This window comes from Lycorma delicatula, chromosome 13, assembly GCF_047948215.1.
Source record: "Lycorma delicatula isolate Av1 chromosome 13, ASM4794821v1, whole genome shotgun sequence".
In the NCBI taxonomy this organism is placed as follows: Eukaryota; Metazoa; Arthropoda; class Insecta; order Hemiptera; family Fulgoridae; genus Lycorma; species Lycorma delicatula.
Genome location: NC_134467.1, coordinates 6,528,829 through 6,549,879, shown reverse-complemented (window position 1 = coordinate 6,549,879; position 21,051 = coordinate 6,528,829). Strand labels below are relative to the sequence as shown.

The following is a 21,051-nucleotide window of genomic DNA, read 5'->3' as shown; positions in this document are numbered from 1 at the left end:
AATAATAATTAGAATAATTACATCCAATAATTTTCACATTTAGTCTTAATTCTCAATTAAAATTAAAAAACACATCAGTTGCATAAATAAAAATAATGAACGATCTAACTTGCTAACACATTATAGAGAATGAACATTATTGCAACCCAAATGAATTTATTGAAATATTGGAATACACTAAATAGTTTTCATAAAACAAGTATATTAGAAAAATCTCATATATATCTGAATAATAATAAACTAATAAAAGAACGGATCAGATTTGATAATGATATTCTATACAAGCAAATTATAAAATATTAATAATTATTAGGTTGGCTAACTGATTCAATTTATACTTCATAACAGTTGTGAACATCTTAAAGTCAAGAGGTTTTCTTTTAACGCATGACTTATTTTAACTATTGACAATCAACTGTTATGGACATAATTTTATTTTTTATCATCGTTTTAATAATTACTTATAAAAAATTTATATGTACAACTGTAAAATTCATAATTAATCAATAATCCCTGATCATGGAGAAATAATCTGAAAGCTTTTGGAAAATTAATACAATTGTTGGTAAGTGGATACTAATTTTTTTTTATATAAATTTATAAATACCAACGATGCCAAATGTTAAGAAAATTAAATCTTACAATCCCATTCTCTACCATCAGATTTTTTTTTATCTGGTCCTCTCAAAATATTTTCACTTGTTATCAAGTAGGGCAACAATAAGCAGTTCAAGAATATGGTAAAAAATTACATTAAGGTGAGCAATTCTTTTTCTACTGGTATATCAAAGCTCAGAAAAATGGGACAAGTATCCAAATGTAGCCGAGGATTATGTTGAAAAGTAGTAGCATTAGTTTCTTTGTTATTGAATAATCTTTTTTCTACAGTCAATCGTCTTTTAATTATTAGACTGGCCTCGTATATTACAGTTATATACTAATGGTTTGGATTTGATTCACTATATATACTTGAAACTTGTGTATTGGATTATGGAATTGAAATTTTGTGGCATAAGAAAAAATGTCATGCCTGACCAGAATTCAAACCCCAGGACCTTCCGGTAGAAAGAAGCTGAGTCGCAATTGTTCACCAGATTTTTTCATCAGTTGCCTAATATCTAAAAAATCTTCTGACTAATTTATTTAAAATGAATTTAAATTTAAAGATTTTCTTTTTAAATAATTATGAAATTTTAAAGAGCAGTATTGAATTTTATTATACTGTATAAATCTGATTATTTTGTCGTACTAGTTTAATCGTCACCAATATCATTTGGGTTACCTGCCCTGAGGCAATTCCTTGCATCTCATCTATCTTCATCCTTTTCTATTTCAAGCTATATTTTTGAGTTCTTATTATCTTACAGTTTCTTTTAGATCGTCTATTATATGTACTCTTTTCTGGCCTCTTTTTGTACCTTCTACTGATTCTTCTTGTGCCATTTTAATCAACCCTTCTTTCATGATGTGTCCCAGCCAATTAGCTTTCCCATTTGGAATCGTTCTGATTCTCATTTTTTCATATTTCACTTTATCCATTTAATCTTTTTTTCTAATATTTTCCATGTCTACATTTTAAATGCCTTCAGCCTTCCTTTTCCCCTTTTTCTTAATATACATGTTTCACATATAATAATAAGTACATTCCAAATGTAACACTTCACATGATGCCTTCTCAAATCTACTTAATAATTGTTTCTTTCTCTCGTACGATTTTTTTGTAATTAGGATTCCTTTTTTGTTTTGTTTTCCTTTTTGCAATCTTTTGTATTGTTTTATGTGTTTTCAAATATTTATATATTTATTATATACACGTTCTTACATCAAATTATTTCATATAATTAATTACTTTTATTCATTCTTATTATTGAACCTAAGCATTTCTGTTATTTATTTAATTTTTTCTTCTCTTATGCTGTTCTGGTTGAGGTTTCCCGCTATTTTCTATGATATTTCAGATAAATGTTGGAGCACTTCTTTATTATCATACATGGAATAGTAAAGAAAGACATGACATGATATAGATCTGTAGAAGGAAGAAGGATAAAGACTAAAGAAAAGGGGTGGATGTTAAAAAAATATAATCTACCCTTAGAAAAACCACATTACAATAATCCCCATTCAGAGAAATACTTATTCTCCCTCTCGTTACAACTGTCCATCCATTCTGTTTAGAAATTTGGACAGTTTTAAAAACTGATGGGAGCATTACGTTATTAATAAAATCTTTTGTTTTGATCTGCTTAAATGTTTGCTTTTTCCCCAGATATTAAAGAAGACTACCTGTGGGTTGCTGAAGAAACAACCTTGAATATCTTTGGAATTACGTGGTATGTAGAAAAATCTATCTGAACGGTAGGTGTATTAAATTCTTAAGCTACCTGACCAAACTATCTACAGAAAGTATCAAAATGTTGATCGATTATATAGGAATTTAGAGATCCGAGCTTATCGATAAGCACCTTGATTTTTAGTTGGAAATCTGTAAAAGCAGATCCACCACCCAACTTATGAAATTATATACTTCATCTGATAACTAAATAATGCCAGCATATTGTTACTAACGAGTCCAGTTTACCTGTTGAGACAGTCTTCATAGCGTATATCAAGGGAAAAAAAATTTGGTAGATAAGGTGAGAAGAATATAGGTAAAGATCAATCGATCATGAGGGACTGACTTTGAAGTTTTACATTATTGAGACACTGACAGTAATAAAAAATGTTGATTTTCATTATAAGACTGTGATAAGGCAGGTCCTGGATCCTGGAAAACAGGATTAGCTACAATCACTTACAACCGGATGGTTCTACACCCTGACATATTTCAGGATGTAGGTTCCTAGATATAGTAGGATGTGAAGTAACAGTTAAAGCCGATGCTCAAAACCACTTCAGTTATCTAGATATTTTCAATTCACTTATAGATATTTAATACAGTATAGCTAGATTAGGTCGAAGTACAAGATAGTTATTAACCGATTTTTATAATTTAAATATTATGTAATTTTATTTTGTTCCTTGATACTAACAATATTTTGATATTTTATTTTTCTACCCATTTATTTGTTTGTGTATTCGTTTTTTCCTTTCAGGATATTTTTATCCTATACTTTTAATTTTTGTATCGTATTTCAGCGCTGTTTCTAATACTCTATTATTTATTAAACTTCTCTGATTATTATCACCTGTTTTTCATTTTGTAATTATCCTTGCAAGGAATTTGTAAAAAAATGCTATAAAAAGAAAAATTTTTAACTATTGAATTGATTATATTTATAATTTCAGGTGTGTTATACTGCTGGGACTGGCATTATGTTGCGCCTGCTGTTGCGGACTGTGGAAAAAACGTTCACAGCCAACAAATCAGGATGCTGCTTCTGAGCCAGACTCAGCCGGATCATGTTACCAACCTCCTCATTATAGTCGTTGCTCTTCTTTCCACCAACCTCCTCCATATTCGGAGGTAAATAGTTTTTTCTTTTTTTCTCTTTAAAAAAATTATATTTAATTTTTGATGCGTGTTGTAAAAAGAAGAACTACATATCATGATTAATGTAATTAATTTTGTATTTCTTAATTTTATATGTTGGGTCTATTATCTTCTTATATATAAAACCAAAAGTTTGTTTGTAAGTTCTTGCTTCATGCAAGAACCCATCGATTTGAATAGCTTTCAAATTTGCTGGATACGTTCATGTTATCCCAGGGAAGATTTCGAGCTACAAACCGAGGCTCTAGCTCCCTTGGGGGTGAACTTATAAATTAAAGAAAAAAAATTTTACTTCATTGTTATATTTCTGTCACCAAGGCAACAAAAATAAGTTGTGAAGTTTTCTTCGTCGAAGATCTGTGTATTTTAGTTCATAATTCCTACTATTCTGTCTTTTATAATTTAGTCCTTTTTGTAGTTTTCTATAAAATTTTTATTTACTTTTAGTGTTATTTATCATGGTTGTAAGTATTATTCTCTCAACTGTGAGGATAACAAACACTGTGGATGTCCAGGGGGTTCCACACTGGGTTGACAGTTATGACGAGCAAAGCAAGCTGTGGATGGTCCAGGGGCAAGTGAAACGTGGCCCGACTGGCTCAGGCGGCTCTGGAGTCCCCCCACGGGTCCAGGAGGTGGAGCCTCCTGACTAGTTTATTTATATAACGATAAGCGAGTGGATTTAACAGAATAATTTTATTTCAGAGAAGATTTAAAATATTCTTACGTTAAAATCCTTGTTAGAAATTTGTAAATTTTCACATTTTCAGGCCACGAGTACAAAAATTTAAAAAAAAAAACTAAGGCCTAATTCCATGTGTAAGCTGTAAGTATTAGCATCTATTTTACTTAATTTTTCTGATGCGAATGAATGTGTAGTCGTAAAATTTGTTGTGGTGATTTGTGTGACTTGGCTGTTGATATTATTAAATCTTTATAGTAATCAGACTGGAGGTTGGATAGTTCACCTTTAAACTATAATAGTTACCTTCTTGGGTGTTTTAGGACTGTTAAAACTCCATTTCCATACTCCCACCCCCAAAACAAACCAATAAAAAAAAAATTGGACAAAAGTATTGACTGATCCTGTAGGACTCATGAGTCCTGAGTTTCTGTGATTTTTAAAGATTAAAAAACTGTTTAAAATAAAAACATCCTTTCAACCCTGTCTTTCTAACTAAATCAAAATAACAATCAACATGTTAAATTTTTTCAGTTTTGAAGTAGAAATACACACAGTGTGTTGTAGGAGCTGAGTAGAACTGCTCATCCCTTTCTTGTATTTCAAGAAGAGAGGGGGTAATTTTTTAAACTGAATAATCCTTAACTAGTTAATAGATTAAAAAAAATTCTTTTACATCATTTAAGGAAATAAATAAATGTAATATTACATAAGGTCCAAAGTTTAATAATTTTCAAAGTTATATTAAGGGAAGAAGATAATTTTAAGCTTTATACAAATTCAGGAAAGTTTATTAACTTATTTGAGCCAAAATCAGAAGATAAAATAATATTTATCTGCTTGCGATAAATAATTTTCTTGTTATTACTTTTTTAAAAACCATTCATCTTTTTTAAAAAATTCATTCATATTTTTCTTTTTTGTGTTTTTGTTTTATAGGTGACATCAAAACCTGACCTATACCCTCTTGTTATAAGCTATACAGATAATGGTAAAAATGGTGGCCATGGTAGTTACCTTATGGTTCAATATTTTCGTAATTACATCATGCGTCCTGTCGGTGAGTTGATAAATGATATATTCTCTAATAATATAATATTATTGAGAATAATCACATTTTTTTAATTCATAATTAATGAAATTCATATTTTAAAGTTTAAATAGATTTCAAGAAATCTAATCAGATGATTCGGTGTGATTTAAATGGAATAGGAAGTCTTTTCTTTAAATTTTTTAATACGGTGCAGTCAACTATGATTTATTGATTGAAAAAAAAATCTTTGCATAATACCAGTAGAATGTTGAAAAATTTTTATAGACATACATTTTACATTGATTTACCCTTTAAGTAATCAATGAGTAATGTTAGGAAGTTTTTTTTTTTTTTTTACAAATATGCGAATTTTCAAAAATATGGCTTTTTAACAAGAAAGATAACAAAAATATGATTTGATCAAAGAAATCTCTTCAAGGTTGCTTTTATTCACAGTTTTTTCTACTGTTGACGCAAAAATTATATGTACCCAAATTTGAAACTATCCATCTCATTTCAAAACAAGTCGCATCAAAATTTATAAAATTCTATTCTTCATTTGATGATATTTGAACTTTTGTTTATTGTTTTTCAAAATGAAGCCCTTGACATAAAAAAACACAATTAACATGCTTTAAATTTGAATTAAGTTTGATGAACTTTTTTCATTGTTTGTAATGCAGTATTTCCAGTGAAAACACTCATTTCATCTCAGGATAATACTGGAAGATCTAGGTTTAATTGTATTTTTGATTTCATATTTTATTTTTTTATATATTTTAGGTCGATGATATTTTTACAGAAGGTTCAGATTAGCATTAAGTTGCTGCAGCATGTCAATCCAAATTTCTTTGCGTTTTTTTTCGCTTTAGTATGAGAATCCAGGGACTATCTTAACCCAAATTTTTTTCATATTGGGATTCTCACGTAGAATTTTTTGCGGAATGTCTTTGACAATGTTCGTCGTGGCTTCAGTTATTATTTGGGTACTCATTCAGTGATATTCTCAAAGAATTTGGCAAATTTTTTCTACATTATTTACTGCAGTTCTTGAAATGGAATATTTTCCAGGGCATTTGTTATCACATGTGCTGTTCCTTGTCACACGTTTGTTAAACACATGTGCACGTGGGAAGTAGTCTTTCCCATGAGCCTCACTAAGCATTTGAAAACATTCTGTTGGTGTTTTCTTCATTTTTATTAAAAATTTAAAATTGATGTGTCAGTCAACTTCTAATCTTAAAATTATTCTGGTACACAACAGAGAATCTAAATAATCAACTAAATGGATGAAATTGTTGATTGTCCTGCAAATTCAAACACAGCCAAGTTCTTTGCATAAGAACTCACAATTGGTTGTTATTACTTTCTCTAAAAGTTAGAAACATTGTCTCAGTATTTAGTAGACATTACTTTCATATTCCAATTAATAGACGTTATATTTGAATATGATATATTGATGACACCTGTAAAAGTAGCAATTTTTAATTACATATTGTTACTTCTCATGAAAAAAAATTATTTATTTTGCTGTGAAATGGTAACACTTTAATGGATTTTGTAATAAACCTTAACGCATTTAAAGTTATGAATTATTTTTTTTTTAATTGTACTTTATATAATAACTTTTAATTGAATTTTTATCAAATTTATTGAAACATATTATCCACGTTATATATTACACACATTAAATTCAATTCACAAATTTGTGTAGTAAATGTTGAAAAACCTTTGTTTAAGCAGTTTATTTATTTGTATAAATTGTAAATTTAAATTATTTTTTTAATGACCTTTTACTTTGTGTTCTTTTTTCTATAGGTTCCCTCTCGGCTACTAGCACTGCAGATTCTCTTAGTTCTAGTCTTTTTTGTAATGCTACTAACGAAGTAAGTTATTTCATGTGTTTATAATAATTATTAATTTTTATGAACTAATAAAAATGTTGTCCGTAAACTTCCAGTAACTACTGATATTACACAACAGTGAATTATGTAACAAATCCTTCTTCATTTATGGGCAATGCATTTTAAAAAGAAGTAGTAAAATCTTTTGAGAAATCTTCTATGGTAATAAAGGAGTTGTGTTCCTTACTTACTCAGTTGTTTTCCCCAACCAGTTTTCTAGCTACTACCAGGTCTGATGTGTATATATATAGGCAATGCACTACTGCTACCGACTTGCCAGGCTTGTTGTAGCTGTAGATGTAGTGCAGTGTAAGTGTAAATGGTACCAGTAAACATATAGCCTGGAACAGACTCAGGTTGACCACTCTTGAGACTTGTAGTTAATTGAAACCCAACCACCAAAAGAACACCAGTATCCACAGTCTAGCATTTAAATCCATATAAAAGCTACTCCCTTTACAAGTACTCAAATCTTAGATTTCTTGACTTTGAAAATCAGCTGATTTTGGGATCACTAGACCTATCTGGTGGGTTTAATTACTCAGTAATACAGAAAATTAATTTTTTGGTAGTGATATCTAAAAATATATAATTTACAAATTTATTTCCCAATATAGTATCTATAAACTGATGTCATGCACCTTATGATAGTACTTTTCTTTTTATTCAGCATCAATAATTTCCTTATTTATATGGACAAATATACTGATATGAGGGTTTTCTGAAAGGTTTTGAGCCTCAACATGAAGATGGCAGCACTCGTCAACAAAAGTTAAGTAATGTATACACGAATGAATTGAAAGGTTCTCACTGAAATTTCAGCCATTTTGGACACTCAGTTGTTGTTTGATAAATGTTTCAGTAAATCATTGCAGTGTTTTTGTAAAAATTGAAAAATCAAATATCGTGCTGTGATTAAATACTTGCGTTTGAAAGGCAATACACCTACACAAATTAAAACCGAGTTGGACACTGTTACAGGGACTCTGACCCATTATTTGCCACCGTGAAAAGATCAGCAGCTGAATTTAAACATGGTCGTACCAGCTTGGTTGATGATGAGCGTTCGGGACGACCAAAAACTGCAACCACCACTGATATCATCAAAAACGTTCACCAAATGGTACTGGATGACCGATGAATTAAGGCTAGAGACATAGCTGAGGCTATGGGCATATCGAAATAACGTGTTTGTTATATATTAACTGAAGAATTGGATATGCGCAAGCTATCCACATGTTGGGTGCCTCATTTGCTCACTTTGGACAAAAAAAACGCATTCGAATGAACGTTTCCAAGGCCCTGCTGGAGCATTTTAAGCAAAGCAAGTCAGGTTTTTTGTGTCAATTCACAACTGTAAATGAAACGTGGATCCACCACTACACTCCTGAAATGAAACAACAGTCAAAACAGTGGAATGTAAAGGATGAACCTGTTCCGAAAAAGGCGAAGTAGGTTCCATCGGCTGTGAAGGTGATGGTTTTTTGGGATAGTAACAAAATTTTGTTTATTGATTATCTTAAAAAAAAAGTAAATCGGTAATGGGATAGTATTACGCTTCATTACTTGACAAGCAGAAAGCAGAAATTGCAAAAAAAAACAACAACATTTGAAGAAGAAGAAAGTGCTTTTGCATCAGGACAATGCGTCTGCTCATACTTCGACGGTTGCCATGGCTAAAATTCACAAATTGCACCTTGAATTGGTTGACCATTCACCGTATTCACCAGATCTATCCCCAAGCGACTTTTTCTTGTTTCCTAACTTTAAGGTTTCACTTGGAGGAAAGAAATTTTTGTCGGATCAGGAGATTATTGCATAAATAACACATATTTTCAGAGAAAGGACTATTTGGAAGGGTTGAAGAGATTAGAACAGCGGAAAAGTTGGAAAAGCTGGAAAAAGTGTATCGACTTAAAAGGAAACTTTGTTGAAAAATAAAATTATATTTGACAGAAAAAGCACATCTTTCTATGTTCAGCTCAAGACTTTTCATACAACCTAAATATAATTGGTAATAAATCTCATCAATTTATAAAACTGATGTCAACTACGGTTAATTACAAGATTCAAAAAATCAACAGACATGTATAGTATTATTTGTTTTTATTTAAAATTATTTCTTGATTTATTCGCATGATATAAATTTATTATAATTGTTATGAAATGTATGATTATCAAAATAGCCATATATGATTAGCATTTGCCTTCCTGTGCGGGAACTACATTTTACACCCTTTCAGACCAGTTATAATTTAACAATTATCGGTCCTTGGTATTTTTTCCTGGCTAAAAATTTAGCCTGTTAAAATTTATATTTGTCAGTCGCACTTAAACATTTTTCTAACTTTTGTTTTAGATAAATCTAAAAAATGAGCCAGTTTTTAGAATTGATTCTAAAGGATTTACTTTTTCTGTTATTACTCTATTGGATTTAATGAATTATAATCAGCTGTTTGAAGTAAAGAAACTGCTGATGGTGTTAATCACCAGATTATTTCAAATTTTAAAGCTTTATTCATTATAATGGTTTAAATTGATATATCAAATTTTTAATTTTTACTTCCTTGTATGAAGTAAAGGAAGTATTCCGATCACAAAAAATTTAGGTTTTCAGATTTCAATGGACATATCCATTTTGATCATCCCCTGAATCCATTTTTACAAGTTTCAGCGTTACGTCTGTACGTATGTACATATGTATCTCACATAACTCAAAAGCGATTAGCCGTAGAATGTTGAAATTTTGGATTTAGGACTGTTGTAACATCTAATTTTGCACCTCTACTTTAGATTGCAATCAACTGGACCAAAAATGTCTGGATCAAAAATGGATTTTGGACTTTTTTTAACTGCAATAATAAGCCCTCATTGACAGCTTTTCAACGATATATCATAAGTGGTACCTATTTTCATTGATTCCAGAGTTAAAGCCAAATAGAATTTTAATTAATGAAATATTTGGATATTACAAGGGGAAGGCACATCGGTTCGAATCAGTCTTGATCTCTTTTTATTTTTTTTAACTTTTTTTTAAATATATTGATTTATTAATAATTATTAACCTCTGATAAAAAAAAAAACTTTTAGAATAAATAATAATTCAATAATTACAATAAAATAATTTTAAAAAATGAAAATATGTAATAAGTAAAATGAAAGTAGAGTAACAGTGTAAAGAAATCGCTATCTAGGTAAACTCTTTGAACCCACAGGGTTGGTCTAATGGTGAACATGTCTTTGTAAATCAGCTGATTTTGAAGTCAAGAGTTCTAAGGTTCAAATCCTAGTAAAGGCAGTTACTTTTGTACGGATTTGAATAGTAGATAGTGGATACCAGTGTTATTTGGTGGTTGGGTTTCAATTAACCTCACATCTCAGAAACGGTCGACCTGAGACTGTACAAGATTATACTTCATTTACACTCATACATATCATCCTAATTCATCCTCTGAAGTAATCCTGACGGTCATTTCGGAGGCTAAACAGAAAAAGAAAAAGTAATATATGGAATGCAGGAACGTATATTATTTTTTTCCTAAGGTTTTCAATTAATTTTCTGAAACTTTTTCGTAAAAATACTTTGAACATCAGAATAATATTAAGTTTCATATCTTTATGCTGTAACAATCCAATATTAAGTTGTAATTTACTCGTATTTATTTTCAAATCAACAAGAGACTGTACCCAATTATATTTACATTATGACAAATTAATTTTGTTGTATATGAAAAATACTAAACCTGATCAGCATTCAAATCCAGAACCCCTAGGATAAAAAGCAGATATCTTACCTTTCAGCTAAAGAGATCAGTGACAATAATGACAATAACAAATTGAAAAATGTTTAAAATACCTGTATAACCCATTTATTTTTTTTACAAATTGTCCTTAAGTTATTTGGGAAAACTTAACAGTGATACCTTCAGAGGAACTTCCTCTATAAAAAACAAATATACCATTGAAATTACTTTGGTGAAAGATTAAGGCTTAAACATATATAATTTAAAAAAGATCATGCTTCCCTCTTCCTTTTTTTAAAGTAAGGTAAAATACAACTTTTCATTACATGATATAAAATAATTTTAGGTGATAATTTAATGTAAATTAATTTTAATATTTACACTACAAAAACATAATGACTAACAATTTTTTAGAATCTGATCTGTACTTCTATTTATATTTTTATTTATGTGAAGGGAAAAGATAACTGGATTTCATTTTTTCTTGTTAAATTTGTTATTGATTTTATTATTTTATTGTTACCTATTTAGAAATTTATGTATCTGTTTTTTTTTTTAATTACAGGCTAATAGTCTTGTTCCGCCTCCATATTGTAGTACACCTGCTAGCATTGACCAAATCAATCTACACGCCTCTCCTGTTCATCAGGTAGCTACTGCATTCATTAATTACCATCTTAAATATTACTTCAGTTATTGGGATTTTTTTCTACTTCCTCCATTCATTCTTAAAATTAACTTGATAATGATGTTTAGTTGTTGTTAACTACTTTAATATAATCAATTTTAAATGAAATATTCAGTTGCATGCATTTTTTTCTGCTGTATTACACCAACCATTCTTTGATAAAAAATTAATTTAATGTTAATAATGCACAAACGATTTATATATATTTTTTTTTCACAGCCATTATCAATGTCTAATTCACATAGTTGTATCGCAACAAGCCAATCTGAGGTGACAAGACCTTCACGGCCTTCATTATGTGGTGGCCTTTCAAATGTTAGTTCGGTTGCTGCTTTAGGGCCGCTTGATTCTCCTCCTCAAGCTACAACCCCGACTATTGAAGTTCAACAACTTCTTGGAAAAATTAGTCAACTTCCTGAACAGGTATTTTTTAATTAATTAATTTAATTTTATAATCAGTATGTGAGAAGACAAAATCTATATATTTTTTAATTTATAAAAATAAATCTATGAGTTTGTTTTGGTGATTGTATAAAAGATACCATCAAAATGTAAATTAGAAATACTATTTTTTTTTTTTTTAACTTTATGCTATTTCTACTTTTTGCAGTTTGTTTTTAAGCAGCATTTTAAATATGTCTATTTAACTTTATTCATCCAGACTTTAATTTTTTATGGTAAACTACAGTTATATATGGTAAATTGTTGTAATTATAATTTACCAGCTGTTATGCATAAAAGTAACAACTTTATCCAATGGATAACAAAAAAATAAATAAATGCATGCTGAAATAGGTATCAGTCTGATAAAAGCTTGTTTATGGTGATGATATCTTGGTCGTTATAACAATTGTGAAATAAATTACATCAATAAAAAAAAAACAAGAATATTTTAGTCTAAATAATACATTATGGTCGATCACTTCAGAAATGTGTAGGCATGCTATTCCATGGATAAAATAAAAGAACTGCATCAGCACTTGTTTGGGTGGTTCAGGACAAACCATGATAAAATCTTGATATGAGCAGCATTACAAAGGACTTAAATTATAAAATAATAAATTGATTAGGTTAGATTTCATACTTATACAAGAAATTGTATATTGTTTATTTAACATATGACTACAAGAGATTATATTAAAGTAAATTTGTAAATGTAATCTTGAAAGAACTATTTATGTATGAATAAAATTCTTACATAATATTCCTTGAATACTTATTAAAGAGGTAGTTCTCTACGCTGATGATTTGGATTCAAGGCAATGTATATATAATAAAAGACATGGCAGTTTTACCGTACAACATAAAACTGCACTGTATGATAAGAAATTCTACTATATGGGAAATAACTTTTAATTAACCTTTCCAGTGAAATTAAGAATTTACCAGTATTAGCTCATTTAAGAAGAAGTTGTGTAGACCAGCGGGTAATATGGCACATCCACTTGATCCTTACAAATCCCCAAAGAAAAAATCACACAGGACCAGATCAAGCAAGCATGGAGACCACGACAAACAAACTGTGTCATCTGGTCCTCGGTGACCAATCCAGCGGTCGGGAGATTTTCATTCAACCGATCACATACAGCGTTATGACAGTAAGGAGGTGCACCATCTTTTTGCCAAATAAAGTTCTGTGGTTTGCATTGCATTTGAGGAAAGAGCTGTAGTTGTAGCATATCAAGATAGTTCATTCTAGACACATTTGCTTCTGTGAAAAAGAATAGCACATAAACTTGTCTTCGGGGTAGTGGGACAAAAAACACTCAGTTTTGGGTAGTCTCGTTCACACTGCAATATTTTTTGATCCCCAAATATACATATTATGATTGTTTACTTTCCTGTTAATATGAAATGTTGATTTGTCACTGAAAATAACATGATAAAGAAAGTCTTCATTATCATGGTGCATCATTTCATTTGTGAAGTTAGCTCACAAACCACAATCTGTAAGCTTTAGTGCTTGTATTAACTCTAAATGATAAGGATACAGTTGCAAGCGTTTCCTTAAAACCCTCCACACAGACATCATTGGAATTGGTAATTCACAGCTAGCCTTCCTAACGGACTGCGCATAAAACTTTCTCTTCTATGTTCAACATTGTCTTTGGACACACTCGGTTGTCCTGTACTCTTCCCTTTACAAATATAGCCAGTCGTTTCAAATTGTTTATGCCATCTATGAATGTTGTTGTCACTTGAGGGATCTGAATGGAATTCAAGGAAATTGCTTCGTGTACGGCACATTGAACAGTAATTACAGTTTCAAACTTTGCAAACTGCAAAAGACAATGCTTTCTGTTGAGGGGTCACCATCTCTGCTACTAACGCTTTCAAGTAGAAGATACAGGAAACAGTTTATGAGACTTGCACACACTAAAACTGTTTAAGTTGCTCTTTCATTTCATGCATAATTAATCGATGAGCGTAAACTTAGAATTGTTACATGGCTTTAAAATCCTGTTATTCATTTTAAAGCACACGTTATATTGCAATTAGTAGGCATTAATGAAAGGTAAACACATATTTATGTACATATTAAATGGAGATACAGAAAATTAAATTGTTTTAAATTCTTTAATTAGTATTACTTAAAAATTCATTGAAAAAATAATATTGTTTCTGTAAAAGAAAATCTTTTGGTTTTATTTTAAATAAATTGGCAGGAAGATCTTTCAAATAGTTTGGCAATTTATTAGAAATAGCAATGGAAGCAAAATAGGCCCTTTTTTATAAACCAAATTATTGTATCGCATTATGCAAAAACCAGTTCTTTTGTGTAGTACCAAAAATCATGCAAGTTACTAGCAGACCCAACAGACGTTGTCCTGAAGTGGCATTGTTCTGTAATATGTACACAACACAAATATAAGTAACTTATTTAAGTTAAAATTAGCAGGAATTTCATTAATATGACTATTATTGTAATGGGTTTATTGATTAATTAATATTTATTTTCACTTAATATTGAGATATCTGATGAAAATTGAATTAAAAATTGAAACGTCGTAAAATTAATAATTAGTGTAATTAATAAAATTTCATCCACATTACTGCTAATTTTCACTTAAGATCATTCTAAAAAAGTACCTCCTACATTTTTTTTTTATTTAATAATTTTGAAGTTTCATAACCGTGTGTTAGCTTAATTACTAAAAAAATTAAAGTACTGTAAAAAAAAACAAAGTAGTTAAAATTTTAGTAGAAATTTTTATTATTTTTCTCATTCTTTAATTATTTTCTCATTCTTTATTTTAACATCTATTTTACCAAATTTTAGATAATTGTAAATTAGAAACAATTTAAAAAATTTTTTTATAAAATTAATCGGCTACAAAAATTACAACTTAAATTTTTTAAATATACTTTAAACTATAATTATTATAACTACTTATATTTTATTTTTATAATTTATTTTACAAACTTAAATTTTTATTTTCAAAGAGCCGTTCAATACTTAAGTTGCATAGAATCAAATGAGAAGTGACAATTTAAATTTGTAGATTAAGTTTATTGTTATTGAATGCATGTGTATACATCATTAAAATTCATGAAAAATCATGTAAAATACTCACTTCAATACTGAACCTTACAAATTTGCACAATGTATATTTTTTAATTACACTTTAAAACATTATTTCAATAAATAATAATATAATAATTCTCAATAAGTGCCCAATTCTAGTACATAAGAATTTTGATGTAATAACAACACCAAGCTATGATGCAAGTAACTGATATGAGAAAAAGCAACAAAATAAAAAAAATTACTAGAATCCTATTGCAGCACCGACTACCGGGTCTGACTGACATGCCAAAAATTAAAAAAAAATTTCTAAAATGCAATCGCAGCACTACCTACTGGATCCAGTTGTGAACCTTAAACATCCCAAGATCAACAACAACACATAGATAAATAAATTAATTAAAAAAACATTTTCTATCGGATCAAATTGTGATTCTAAATCATTCTCAAATCAACTTAATCACATACACAAAATTTCATCAAAATCAGCCCAGCAGCCATTTAGGAGGAGTTCAGTCACATACACATGGGCAGAAGAAATATATATATAAAGATAATCGCATTTTTGCTTGATACTACTTTTAATTTAAAGGTTTTAAAATTTTCCTTTTTTGATCTTAAAATATAATTTTAATAAAATGAATGTTCTATTTCTTTATTATACTGATAATCTTTAAAATAATTAGCTGGTAAATTATTTACTTACAAGTTAATTGGAGTTGATCGTATGTTAAAAATTAATGCATTTGAAATGTATGAATTGATTATTTAAAAATTTTTACTCATTTAACATTTTTCTTCGTGGTAAGCTTTATTCCTACACAGGATTTATTTTCAGTTGTACTTTTATAAATAATTTATACAAATCTGTAAAGTCTAATCATTATTATTGTGGGCCTAATTTGTAGTAACAAACCCGTGTATTAAAGCAAATATAATTATCCATGTCAAGGCCATGTATTTCTCAATAGAGCATCCACACAGTTTAGTTATAGCTTAGTATGTTATAGATTTTACATAATATGAATGTTTAAAAAATTGTTATTACGACTGCCACTGTAGGTCTGTTGAATGTCACTTTTATTAAATGTAAAAATGGAAAACCTTTAAAAAATAGGAGAAAACTATTTTATTGAATCTATTCAACAAAGTTTTTTGAGGAATACCTGATACTGAGTGTTAAAGATGTTGAAAAACTTATTTACAGGAGTGTCAGCGAACAGCGGTCTACAGTACCCAAAATGATGTAATTAGAACGGGAAACTAGTTGTCTGTTGGTAAAATAGTTGCCTAGTAAAACAAGGAGATGAGATCAAACTTCATTAGAACATTTCATGATTTTTTTTTTATTTCTATTTTCCTAGCTATTGCTGTTGTTGCATAGCAATAAAGGGAAAGTCTAGCAATTAGTAAAATTTTGGTTTTTGGGGTTATTGCAAATGTTGATGGTTTAAGATGCTCTTTTATCCAGTAAACATAAAGACTGTTATAGAAATTAATAAAAGATACTGTATCGTGCAAACTAATCCGAACACACGGAACTTTTTGTTTATTTCTATGTTCTGCTTCCACTGCTTAACCACACTCATTCTTTAAGTTGTCTGTGTAATGTGAGATTATTGTCCTTTGATTATTTAGTCATTTTCATGTTACAAATAGTGTTTTGTGAAAGTTTATTTCATTTTTTATTACAAAATCATATTTTCATATTTTTTCTATGTATCTTGAATAAACAAATAAGGGACGTAACTCCAAGAAAGAGTTGGAAAATTGTTTCTCTTTCTGAGCATACCAGTGTGACACAATGACAAATAGTTTTTGAGTGTGGTGTTGAATTAGGAACAGTGAACACTATTTTAAAACAGTTTAAAGAAACTGGTTCCTTTTTATCTCAAAAGAAAGGCAAATATGACTGTAAAAGATAAAATATTCCAACACAAGATTGGTTATTAGTGAAAAAAAATAAACTTGACGTAAATTTATCTGCTATGGACTTAAATCACGAATTAATAACCAATTGAATAGATGTACACGTAACAACTGTTAGGTGCCAACTGGATAAAAAACTTGGTGACCAGCTAAAAAGCAGCTTTTAACACCGACAGTGTTCAAAGAAAGGCTCTTGTGGGACAAAGCACATGCTACCTGGACCAAAAAAGACTGAAAAAATGTTGTTTTCCGATGAGTCACATTTTTATGTTCGGGGGCAAAGGTTCCATACAATAGAAAAGTATCAGATGAAAATAATCACCAGCTTACATCCAACAATCAGTTAAATATCCTCCAGAAAAAAATTTTTTGGGGTTATTTTACATTTGAAAGCCCTTGATCATTAGTTCAAGTAGATGGTATATTGAAAAGTGATGGATATATCAAAATTCTGAAGAAAAGTGTTGTAACATAACTTTAAAACAAATTGCCGCTAGGCAATGGAGTGTTTCAACATGATTTGGCGCCATGCCATTCTGCCAAAAAATGGAAAAATTTGTTGAAGAACAAAACATTAAAATGCTTCCATGGTCAGGCAATTCCTCAGACTTAAATCTAATTGAAAATCTTTGGCCAATAGTTAAACGACTCTCAAAAATGAATTGTACAACAAAAATTGATCTCATTTAAGCAACATCAATATGGTTTCATGTTAAAGAAATCAAAAAAATGTGTAGTACACTCGTTCAATCGATGCCAAATTGTGAGCAAGAAGTTATTTAAGAATAAAGGACATATTAATAGTACAGGTATGTTTTTTTTTAAATAAAGTTAATTTTTTATTAAATAACATCTGTGTTTGGATTAATTTGCATGCTGTTGTGTGTGTAAGTACATAAGTGTGTTGACTTGTATTTTCATTAATATTTATAGACTGGTTCAACATAAATTATTTGAAAAGTGCCTTAAAAAATATCCATATATGGTGCATTAATAACATTAAATTTTGGAGAAAATTAAAAAAGGGAGAAAGATAGTTTTCGTCTTTTTAATTTTTTATTTTCTGCGTAGTGATTGTAGAAAAGTGAGCTTTGGTAGGATGAAAGTATTTTTTTAGTTATTCAATCAAATGGAGTGAAGGGATATTCAGTATTATTTCTAAACATTTTTGACTTAAGTTTTGGTGTTTTTAGCACTTATACTATAAATACAGTATAATTTTTATGATGAAAATGTTGTTTGCTCAAGGAAGTTCATTGGGATCTAAAATGTTTTTATTAAGAATTTTAATTTTTTTCTCAGTTATACTTTTAATACTGCTTAAATTTTAAGGTAAATTTTTTATCAATGGGATTAAATAATACCCAAATCTTTTTATTGAACATTTTGATTTTTTTAACCGACTTCAAAAAAGGAAGAGGTTGTCAATCAGCGACTTCCTTTTTTTTAATGTATGTTATGCAATATCTTCGACATTAGTAAACAGATTTTGATAATTTTTTTTTTAATCAAAAGAGTATTCACTTTTGGAATGAGTCCTATATAAATTTTAACCAAATCCAATTATAATCTTAAGAAAAATACCAAAAAAAACATGGCACTTCTTTCTCTATTTTTACTTAAACGATCATTCCTTTCTTGGTAACTTGCTTTTAAACGTTGCTGTCTCATTTGAGCAGTATATTTAGTAGGCATACCCTATTTTTATTATAATAATATAAATATATATATATATATATATATATATATATATAGAGAGAGAGAGAGAGAGAGAGAGAGAGAGAGAGATACTAGATACCACTAGAAATTGTGAAATAAAATAATTTATAAAAATAAAAATAAAAACCGACTTCAATAAATAATAGTACTAAAAAGTTACAAATAATTATATTTTTATTTATTTACTAAATTAAAAGTACGTACAAAAAATAACTATTTTTGAAGTCTGTACCAGCTAACATAAGTTAAACAGAAAAAAAAACTATTGTCTATATAATACAAATCCTACTTCAAACAATAAAAGATTGGTAATAGAAGTTTTACTACAATAAAATGAGATCTGCAAAAATATAATAGAACAATAAAATGCGACATACAAAAATGTGATATAAGAATACTTTATAGATGCTTAGGTACACAGATATTATCACCAAGTATATACGCCTCAGCTAACTCAAGATGAGGTATGATTATGAAGCGCCCTCTCTTATATGCTCCTGAGATCCCATTTTACATGTAGGAATCCTGTTTAGTCACCTAGCAGTCGGTCGAGGCACTAACTTTACATAATTTTGTGTTTAATTTGTGTTGGTTGGCACCGACTTCCAAAATAGTTATTTGTTGTAAATATTTTTACTTTAATTAATAAATAGAAATATAATTATTTATAACTTTTAAGTACTGTTATTTGTTGAAGTCTGTCTATATTTTTATTTGCAATTGTATTCAAAATATTGGATAATTAAATTATTAATATTTTAAAACCCTATGGTGTATCTGATTTAAAAATTGTCAAGAGCAAAGGTAGGAGAACTTATACAACCCTTTTCTGCCTTTTTTTAATATGCATTTTGGCCGAAAGTTCACATCTTTTTCTAAAAAGATGAAACGTTCACTTTAAATGAAGTACTGTCAGCTATAATGATTATTCCAATTTTTAATATTAAATGAACTGTAGTGTCTATAAAGTTATTATTACTATGATAGAAAAACAATAAGTGATTTTTTTACTACAACACTTGTCGTATTCAGTGTAAATTATTTTTCTTAAGTGCAGGGTGTACGTATCTCTTCATTGTATTAATTCGCTTTGTTTACATCAGGCGCAAACTAATAACGGATTGACTTTAATGCACCAAATTTGTTTTTAAATACTCATATAATAAAATTTTTTGTACTTTTAAGTGATATATATATATATTTTTTTTTTTTATTCAGATGGAGAGTGGATCAAGCAGCAGTAGTAGCCGTTTAAAATTAACATTTGCGAGAGGAAGAAATTGGCTTAGTCGTTCGGCACCTACTACACCTTCTAGTCGTTTAACACCTGCCTTCCCAACGTTTCCGAATGGTGAAAGCAGTCCTTTATTACAACCAGAACAAGACAACACTTTTTAAGTAATAATTAATAAATAAAAAATAACTAACTGACTACTAATTTACTAAAAAATTATTTAAAAGGTGATTAATATATCATTAACAGTTATCAATTAATTTGTTATGAATCTACTATAAAATAGTTATTAATACATTAACACCATTTTATAAATTGCTATTTTTTTGTTTGTTTTTTTTTTTGTTTTAATTAACAACTGTTAATGTTATTATTTTTAGTATTAATGTTACTAACTTCTTGTTTTTACTGTTATTATTATTCGATTATCATATTAGTTGTAATGTATTGTATTATATAGTAATAATTATGACTGAATTTAACTTTTATTATTAATTAAAAAATATGTTATTTATATTTGATTATCTTTATAAATATTATATGGTTCTACATAATATAGCCAAACTGTGAAAAATAACTGTTGTAATTAATACTAGAGGCAAAAATTAAAAATTTTTAGAGCATCAGCTTATTTTTACTATTACTGCTTATATTTCTAACGACATTAAAATTCTTATTAAACATGACAAAATAATCATATATCCAGATGAGGGTATAACACTAAATTTTTATATTATGTTACAGTATTGATCATTAACATTTCTTAAACTGTCATCACATCCTCAGTCATGACTGAAATAATTCTGTTACTGCTTAATAAAAATTTTAAAGTAAAAATACTAAAATAATGAAAATTACTTATTAATTTTTAAGCTACTTCTTACTTCTTATATTTTAGTTCTTATTCTTATTTTATTTAAGCTAGAATTGCTGTTATCTGCTGCAGTTTTTATAAGGTCTCTCCCAAACACTGTCTGATGGTTTGGTAGTAGAGACTTTCTTATAAAAACTTCAACAGATAGCAGCACTCGTGTAAATTAATACCCAATTTTCATTACAATAGTATTTATATTTTTATATTTTATTATGCATTAATAAAATTA

At 28.8% G+C, this 21,051-nt stretch overlaps 2 protein-coding genes across 2 annotated transcripts in view; both read left to right on the top strand.

The window, feature by feature from the left end:
- Nucleotides 1-2,247: 2,247 nt before the first annotated feature.
- Nucleotides 2,248-20,112, top strand: LOC142334002 (uncharacterized). The gene is made up of 7 exons (XM_075381668.1): nt 2,248-2,330; nt 3,286-3,463; nt 5,112-5,232; nt 7,024-7,091; nt 11,418-11,501; nt 11,760-11,963; nt 19,933-20,112. Exons 1-7 carry the CDS (start codon nt 2,248-2,250, stop codon nt 20,110-20,112), a joined length of 918 nt encoding a protein of 305 aa, XP_075237783.1.
- Nucleotides 19,990-21,051, top strand: part of LOC142333936 (uncharacterized) — an 81,527-nt gene continuing 80,465 nt past the window's right edge. The window contains exon 1 of the mRNA XM_075381562.1: nt 19,990-20,112. The gene's annotated coding sequence lies outside the window, so the exon portion shown is untranslated. The remainder of the gene's footprint in view (nt 20,113-21,051) is intronic.

Excerpts from the sequence above, each read along its gene's own strand:
- LOC142334002 (XM_075381668.1), top strand. The coding sequence starts at position 2,248 with ATGTTTGCTTTTTCCCCAGATATTAAAGAAGACTACCTGTGGGTTGCT. Across the intron at positions 5,233-7,023 it reads TTACATCATGCGTCCTGTCG|GTTCCCTCTCGGCTACTAGC; the intron begins GTGAGTTGATAA and ends TTTTTTCTATAG. Across the intron at positions 11,502-11,759 it reads ACGCCTCTCCTGTTCATCAG|CCATTATCAATGTCTAATTC; the intron begins GTAGCTACTGCA and ends TTTTTTTCACAG.